At 45.5% G+C, this 8883-nt stretch overlaps 1 protein-coding gene across 1 annotated transcript in view; it reads right to left on the bottom strand.

Moving 5' to 3' along the window:
- Positions 1 to 1729: 1729 nt before the first annotated feature.
- The window catches only part of Cds2 (CDP-diacylglycerol synthase 2), a 55330-nt gene continuing 48176 nt past the window's right edge, over positions 1730 to 8883 (bottom strand). Inside the window, exon 13 of the mRNA XM_008835903.2 lies at positions 1730 to 8746. Coding sequence (XP_008834125.1) covers positions 8614 to 8746 — 133 coding nt within the window. The 3' untranslated portion in view covers positions 1730 to 8613. The remainder of the gene's footprint in view (positions 8747 to 8883) is intronic.

Here is an 8883-nt window from a genome sequence, read left to right as displayed (position 1 = left end):
ACAGATACGTAACTAAAAGAACACTGTGTCTGGGACAGGTATAGAAAAGGCCAGGGGTTTGGGTTTTGCAAAGCCCATAGAATGAAGCCTCAGAGGCAGCAGCTACAAGCCCAGGCCTCATGAGCTAAGGCAGCAGGGATGTGAATGTGGTGACTGGAGCCCCAGAATGACAGGGACACCTGGGAACTAGAGGGTGTTAAGGTTCAGAAAGCCCCACCCCCTCACCAACAGGGCCTCACAAGCCCCTGAGAAAAGGGAACCAAGTTGATAAGCACCCTGGTCCTTGAAGTCAAGAGAAGCAGACTTTTCTCCACTGTTTGGCCAACACAGCAGGCTTCCCCTTTGATCTCTAAAGAGGGCAAGTTTTAACAGTCCTACTCTCCCACTTCCTCCTGCCCAACTTTAAAAAAACTACATCTTCCCGCCTTCTGCAGGAAGCAGAAGCCTCCCCCTTTAAATGACCCAGCTCACGACCTGGGCAGATATTTTTCCCTGCCCAGAAGGGAATCTGTCCCATGTGTTCCTTTGCTAATAAACTCTATTCTGATGGAGTTTTATCTGTGTCCTGGTGCTTTCTCCAGATCAACCGGATTCATCCATAAACTACTTTGTCTATCAGAGGGGGTAGGGAATGCTTCAGCAGAATATCACCATCTATGGGATAGGCAAGGGAAGAGTCATCCAAAAAGAAGGAAATCTGAGGAGCAACCATGGGAGTGCCAGGAGAAATGATCACAAAGACAAAGGGCAACACATCTCTAAAAGTAAGAAGTGGTCAACAACACTCAAGTGCTCTCTCCCACCCCAGGCAACATATAGGTCACCATACTCCTCTGCACCTTCAAAATACACTCCCTGGGTGCTGGGGAGATGGATTAGTGGGTAAGGTACTTGTTGTACAAATATGAGGACCTGAGTTCAAATCCCCAGAACCCATGTAAGTTAGGTGTGGCAGACTGCCTGTCATCCCATCTTGAAGGAAGCAAAGGCAGGGAATACCCAGAGCAATCAGGCTAGCCAGTCTAGCCAAAGCACTGAGTTCCCAACTCAACAAGAGACTTGCCTCAATATATACAGTGAAGAGCAACTGAGAAGAACACACTCAACATTAACTCAGGACATCCACATACAAACACAAACACATGTGATATACCCCCCCCAAGCACACACAAGGGCAGGGTGGGTGGGGGGCTACACATACTTCTGTCATGGTAGCATGTACCTATAATCCCAGGAGTCAAGAGGCAAAAGGGAGGAGGATCTAGGATTCAACACTAGACAAAGATACAAAGACAGACCCTATCTAAAAACAAACACCCTCCACACACACCTTTAATCTCAGCACTCCAGAGGCACAGGCAGGTGGATCTCTGAGTTCCAGGACAGTCTGGTCTACATAGCAAGTTCCAGGCTAGCTGGGGCTGTCTCAAAAACAAAACAAAACCACAGCTGGGTGTGGTGGCGCACGCCTTTAATCCCAGCACTCGGAAGGCAGAGGCAGGCGGATCTCTGTGAGTTCAAGGCCAGCCTGGTCTACATAGTCAGTTCCAGGACTGCTGGGGCCACAGGGAGCCCTGGTCTCAAAAAGACCAAAAAAAAAAAAAAACCCAAAAAAACCCAAACCACCCCAAAAAAAAAACTAAAAAAAACAAAAAAAAAAAAAAAAAACCCAAAAAAACCCAAACCACACCAAAACAAAAACTAACAACAACAAAAAACACACAAAATCTAGAAGTTAATATGTTTATTTGTGTAGTAGGAACATTCAGGTATATAAATAAGTAAATACTTTTCAATATACAATATATCACATTCTTATGTGTGCTGTTCAATGCTGATCCTAAGTGCACAGAGAAAGATCAATTGTTACTGATTCGTGAGGGCTGAGGAGATGGCACAGCAGGAGAACACAGCACACGCCTAGGAGGGAGACTTGAAGGACTGTCTCACGGACTCCAGACACTCAAGCACTGTGTCCAAGTGCGTCTGAGGACAGGGCAGCAGCTTTGCAGTGTGAGACATATGAATTCAGCAGGTCTGTCTACACAAAGGGAAAGGTCAAGAAACTGCCTAGGGTGATCTCCCCCTACCTTGGGACCTATTAAACATCAATAAAGAGTTTGTGTCAGTACTGACTCTAGAAGGTCATCGATAAGCTCCAAATTTCCCTGGATAGGTTTTCTGGGCCATTTTCTGGATGCCACAGCCACTGGGGACCCAGGCCAAGGAGCACACTGCTGACCTGAGTCACTTTTAGTTCGTGACTCCTAGCCCCTTCCCTTGCTCTCTGTTCCTCCTACTGCTATCCCTATGGCTTCACAGGAGTCCCTGAGCTAGACAAAAACTGCTGCCCCCGAGTGCCTCATTTGTTCTCTATCTTCCAAGTGCTTTAGTTTCTGGCTAGCTTTCTTCCTTTGTCATCAGCCCCAGATACCTGCCCGGTAGTGACCAAAAACAGAGACAGAAATGAGAAGAAAAAGCATGCTTATGCTCGCTGAAACAGCATTCAGATCACTGAAGAAAAAAAAAATCCCTAACCTTTTTCTACATTCCTGTCCTTTGAGAGAAGCCTGCAAAACAAGTAAAGGAACCTGACAGGGCTGAGAAACAGTGACCGAAAGCAAAGAAGGCTGGAAAGAGGACAAACACAGTCACATCAATCAGGTGACCCGAGTGGTGAGGCCCTCCGAAGGCTGCACTCAGGGAAGGCCTCTAGGAGCTACAGAGCCAGGCCCTAGCCAGTCCCAGGAGAGCACCGCACAGACAGCGAGTCAGTGCTCTAGGGACTCTCCCAAGGAGGGGCTTTTCTCATAAAGGGCTGTCTGGGTCCATTAGATGGCACAATGAAGGAGGGAGTGTCAGGACTGGCAAACACAAGTCTGCAAGGCTAAAGATCCTTCAGAGCAAGCCGAGGAGCAGGCCATTTACAGAAGCCTTCACAACCACCTTTTCCTGATTCTTCTATCTCCATTGCCATCTATAATTAACTGAAGAGATGAGGACAGTAGTTAAATTCTAGCAATGGGCCTCTGGGTCCCTGGAAATACTCCACAGTCAGACTAATACTTCTGAGTTACTACTCACCTGGCCTGAGAATTTCCTGGTTTTATGAGTCAATGCCATTCATTCAAAGTGAAGACTCATTCAATACAATACTCCTAACTCCCTATGTTCATTCAGAAAATTGAATTAAGTATTTTCTCCATTCATGATTAATAATCCATAGATCCTTTGCTAACTAGAACAGAACAGAAACACCCCACATCACCTGTCCCCAATGGTCACCTTCTCTAACCTGTTCCTAGTTTTAAGAAAGAATGAAACACTTGGTGGAATGGTTGTGGTATCAGCGTGGGCAGAGCGTTTATGCTTTGGATGGTGCGATCAGCTTCAGAGCACGTTTTTTTCCCTACTCTTCTCCACTCCTGAAAATAGCCATGTGCAGAGGGAACTGTAGGTTCCTGAACTATACAGATTAGAGCCCTTGGCTGAGGAAAGTAGGGTCCAGAGCAAGTCATGACAGGCCCTCACTACTCACAGAATGAAGGCACCACCAGGCCAGAGTAAACTGTCCTGTGAGCAGTCTAGACCATGTGCTCAGGAGGACAGAACACATCTGAGCATCACCTCCCTTTGGCTGGCCTCGATGACGTATGAAGCACTAAGATGCTGTAGACGGCTGTTACTGTTGGATTGCTGAACTGCATCTCTTGGAAGGTCAATGTGGTCATTATACAGACCATGAACACCAGACTGTGTGCAGAGTGGTGACAGTGTGGTGGCTGAAAACCCAGCCTCTGCCACTATACCAATGTGAGTCAAACTACCCACTGAGTTCAACAACAAAAACCCTATCATTTATTGAGTGCTTACTATGTACCAGGCACCATGCTAAATGCTTACATTCATTAGCTCATTAAATCCTTACAACCGTCCTCACAGCTGCTGGTTGGAGATGAAAGCTTCCAGCAGCCTAGTAATCTGCCCAGGGCAGGGCTGAGTCAGAAGTCTGTCTTCTTCACCACTGTTCTCACCTTCCAGCGCAGAGCCTGCTTCCTCATCTGACAACCAAAGGGTGTCTTCTGGATTAAAAGGGATAATGTATGTAAACCCTCAGCACTGTGTCTGGCACATATTAAGCACTATATAACTGTAATTATTAATAACACACTGCTGATAATCTCCTAGACTGGAGAATAAGATAAGGAGCTGTGCAGATAGACCTCTGGTAAAGGAGAAGGGTAGGGAGAGGGTCTTCAAATAGGAAATGGACTTGAAGCTCACTGGCCATAAAACCCTCGCTTTCATACATTCTGCCCTTCCAGTCTCATAAATCAACATGTTCTAAAGCCCCAACACTTCAGCATCCAAAGCACACTCTCCACACTGCTCTTAATGGAATTCATTGGCCCTGGGAAACAAGGTTCCACACAAACAGATGAGAATCTTGCCTAATGGAGGAGCAGCCCAGCGAGAATAGCCTGCACCCACCGAAAGCCTCTAGTCAACTCGGGGGAAGGGGAAGGCCCTGAAAAGGACAGAAAAGTGGACATTCCAGCAGAATCCGTCAGCTATTAAGCTGGTTGCCCACCCATGGAGTCCCTCAGGTGAGCAATATGAGGACTGCCACAACATGGCAAATGGGCCTAGCAGAGCCCTTTAAATAAGGACCCTCCACCACCAGTTGATCCAAACTCCAGCACTCCACTGTAAGGACCCTACCCAGTAAGGGAAACTGAGTCAGGAAGTGATAATCTCCTTAAAAATGGATGTTGAGCAACTATGTGTAGGGTGATAAAGTGAAAAGGAAGTTTGTTTTCATCAAAATAAGAAAGAGTCTGAACGTCTGCCCAAGAATTAGCTTCCTCTCCTCAGAAGCTGACAGTTCCTTCAGATGATCTCTGAGCCCTGTGCTCATGACAGAGTTAACTACCATTTGATATGTCTACAGTAGCCATGCAGACAGACATCCTCTTCTTGTCCCCCTCCTTTTCGCCCTGACCTGGAAAGAACAAAAACCCTGGGTCCAAGTGAAATCACCCTCCTCCACAGTATGCGAGAAGGGTGGCCCAGACATGAATTACTCTGAAAGACAAAGGACAACACGGAGGTTTTAGCTATGATGCCCCACATTTAGTAGTGAGGAAAACCCACCCCAACCCAGAAATTCACCTCAGGCTGACTTGAAAAGGAACAGAGTGACTGCCATACAGTCAGTCTTCTGTGTGAGACACTGTCCTAAGTCATTGTTCTTCCCCAGCTCTATCAACAGCAACATCAGTGAACCCATTCAAATCAGGTTTTTGGCAATCCAGCTACTAACTAGTCCATCACAAGGTCTATGTTGACTCACTTAAAATATATTGTTAGAATGTTCTTGCATAATGTAGACCATGTAATAGTTTATCCAAGTTTATCCAACGGGGATATCATAAACATTGTTTTGAAATCTACCTGTGTAAATCAGATTTCCCCTTTCTGAAGACTGGTTCACAAACATTACAGAACATTAAGAATAAATCCACTTTAAGTGTGTTTATACTATAACAACTAAAAGGCTATACTTCCTTACGGGATTTCACTTTCAGGAATAAAACACACATGTACTTTTTGGCCACTGAGGTGGTTAAGAGGGTGAGATGTGCATACACAAAGGAAGGCTCAGTTTCTCTGTGAGCAGTCATGAGTGGAGCTTATCAGGAGATTCCCTGGCTTGTACTTTCCAGGATCAGTCCAGTTTCTGGGAACGTCTTGTTTATCAAATCCTTACTTCACCAGGTATAAGCTAAGAGCACTCTAAGTTCTACCATGGCCTACGTCAGGCCTCCAGGGCCTGAGGGAAGGGACACTACAACAATTAAGTAGGAGTGGACCTGGGGAACTATTTAATCTTGCAGGCTGAGTATAAGATCCAGCATTTCCTGACTCCATCTCACGGCCTGGAAAAGCTCTCTACTGGGTAAGGAGCTCATGGCTCTTACCTGCAGTCCCTCAGAAAGCTGTTAAGAATGGATAGAATACAAACTGGAAAACGAAAACCCTCTCAATCAGGACTGCACAGTATTTATGATCACATAAACAAGCGGGAAACATAAAGGCCATGCATGAAAGTGACAAACACTGAATTCATGACAAGGGAGAGAATAAAAATTTTATTTCTGACAAAACAAGGTGAGTCTAAAGCAAGTCATGCAAGCCCCAAGCTCTAAATGGGTGCATGTGAAAACACTCTGTGATCTTGCCTGTGTAATAAGATGAAGAAACAGAATACTGTACAGACACAAGGTGGCACTGTTCTTCCGGCTACTTAACTGGAAAAGTCCTCCTCTTTCAACAAGATGTTGAGAACTCAGAAAAACAAACAAACAAACAAATAAAAAACCCAAGCTGTGCCTTTGGCCTCTTGCTGGCAGCTCTAGTGAGCACCCAGTTTTAGTTTCCATAAGTCTCAGCTGCTGGGCTCCAGCTGAGAGTCCTGTTTTCCAGGACCCCATGCACACTCACAATGGGCATGAGAGATGTGCGATGCCGTTCTCTATCTAGCTTGGTGATCCAAGGTCATTTTTAAGTCAGAAAAGTAGAGTTTCACTCCTAATCACCACTGAAAATTTCTTGCTAAGATACTGACTCATTTTAAGAAGCATTTGTAAAAGGCCTGAACCTTCCTCCTTATTTGGGTGCCCAGGACACGATTCAATAACCACAGGGGCCTCCAGTGATATGAACTTCCCTGCAGGGTCACAGAACCAGTGGACTTAGAGGACAAGTTAGAAAATGAAACCCCTGGAGCTGGAGAGATGGTTCAGTGGTTAAGAACACTGGCTGTTCTTGCAGAAGACCTGGGTTCAAATCCCAGCACCCACATGGCAGCTAAAAACTGTCCGTAACTCCAGTCCCAGGGGATCCGACAGCCTCTTCTGTCCTCAGTGGGCATTGCATGACACAGGTGCACTTACCTACACATAGGCAATACACACATACACATGAAATAAAAATAATAAATTAAAAAAATTAAAAAGAAAATGAAACCACTGAGAGCAATGCCTCCTACCCAGGGTCACAGGACAGAGCTGCAGAGACATCCTGTAACAGCAGGCCTTGTTTACTTCAGAACCAAAAAGAAAAGCCGCAAAGCTGGAATGGAAATAAAAATTCAGAGAAAATAAGCTGTTCCAATCTGCACCCTGTGGAAGGTTGTGCCATGACATGTGCCAAGACACCATGTGGCTCCCTCCTCAATGGATACTCAGTAGGATGACTGAGCTTTTGAGGAAGCAGAGAGGTCAATTTAAAAACAAAAACATCACAGATCAGGTGCCAAAGCAGGTCAACCCACCCCCCTCAGCAATGAAAACAACCACAGCATAGAATAACTTAAAATGTAAGGGTTCCAAGATTCTGTACTCAATTGCTCCTTGGCCTGACGACCCGTCCAAAAAAGACTAGTCTGTCTTCCCAAGTCGGTCTCAACGCATGATTAAGAAGGGCAAAGAATAAATCACAGTTTATACAAACAACAACAAAAGGTCCCCCAGTAAAATACAAACTACACTGAAACTGGTCACATTACATAAAGAGTACACTGAGTCTTCAGAATAGAAAAGCCTCTTAACAGATTATGTGTGCCATCGTTTTAAGTAAGACTTATAAATTCTGTGATGAAGTCGGGGTATAATTGAAATTACTGTAAGAAACAAGTGACTTAAACACACAGACACACACTCACCTCAAAAGTACTATGTACACAACACAGCAGCGCTATGGGCAGGCTTTTAGGCAAAGAGTGTGAACCAAAGCCCTCTGCTCCCACCTCTCAGAGTCCCCAGAATTCAGCAGCAGCAAGTCTAGAGCACAAACGTGAACAGCCTCATCCCTGAAAAGATGTGGTTTGCTGGACTGTCCCCCAGCAGTCACTGGAGCCTAGGTCATGAGAAAGGGCTCAGAGACAGTGCATTCTACTACATATACTTGAAATAGTTCAGTGTGGGTTTCTTCCAGACAATCATAAATGATCATTCATGCTTTCTGAAAAAAAAAAATAAAATCTGAAACCTTCTTTCAGTCTGTAAAGTGAAACCAGTGTGGACAGGATGATCATCTAAGAAGCCTCTGTCCCTCAGGCCTACAGCCCTCCACATCCCCCAGGCAGATAGCTGTAGAAGCCCCAGAAAGGTCAAGTAGAGCAAAGGCATCTGGGCCATGCAGCACAGCCCAGGTGAGAAACCCCTTCACCAGTAAGACATAGATGATCTCTCATACAGTTCAGAAACCACTGGATGAATAGGGGCTAGAACCACCACGCAGACACTCTGAGCTGGGCAACACTGTCTTCCATGTTGTTCAATACCTGTGTTTTTAAAACCCAATTGGTTCTACCCTGTGACTTCTCTCCAACTCAGAGCTATAACTTACTCACAACCTAAATTATAAACACAGACTGTATATACAGAATTTGTTTTTAACTCACAAATTTAAAAAAAAAAAAGACTCTACACACATACACAAAGACTGTGAGTTGAAGCTTTTCATTATCAAAGTCACAGCAGCTGGGCTGGCCTTGGTGACCTTTCCCTCACTCAGTCCTGCTCCAGTTCTCCTGGCCCTGGGCAGCCCCTACTCATCCTCCATGGTAGACATCAGAATCCCCTTGTCAGTCAGGTGACTCTTGAGTGTGTTGAAGATGTGGAGCTGCTGATCTGGCCGCAGGGTCAGGAACTGCTGAATCAGTTTGCTTGGGTTAGGGCCCCTACAACAGAACACAAAGAAGCAACCGTGAGCATGGCCACCCACCAGCTTTGTTGGCCCAATTATCCAAGTGGCACTCTGAGCCCTGAATTCCTTCCTAATGGTGAGGGAAGGGGACCTCAGAGAATCCATAAATAG

The sequence above is a fragment of the Nannospalax galili genome, unplaced genomic scaffold (genome assembly GCF_000622305.1).
Source record: "Nannospalax galili isolate Female #2095 unplaced genomic scaffold, S.galili_v1.0 scaffold118, whole genome shotgun sequence".
NCBI classification, from domain to species: Eukaryota; Metazoa; Chordata; class Mammalia; order Rodentia; family Spalacidae; genus Nannospalax; species Nannospalax galili.
The sequence above is the reverse complement of the archived record's forward strand: the minus strand, read 5'-3'. Positions and strand labels throughout refer to the sequence as shown.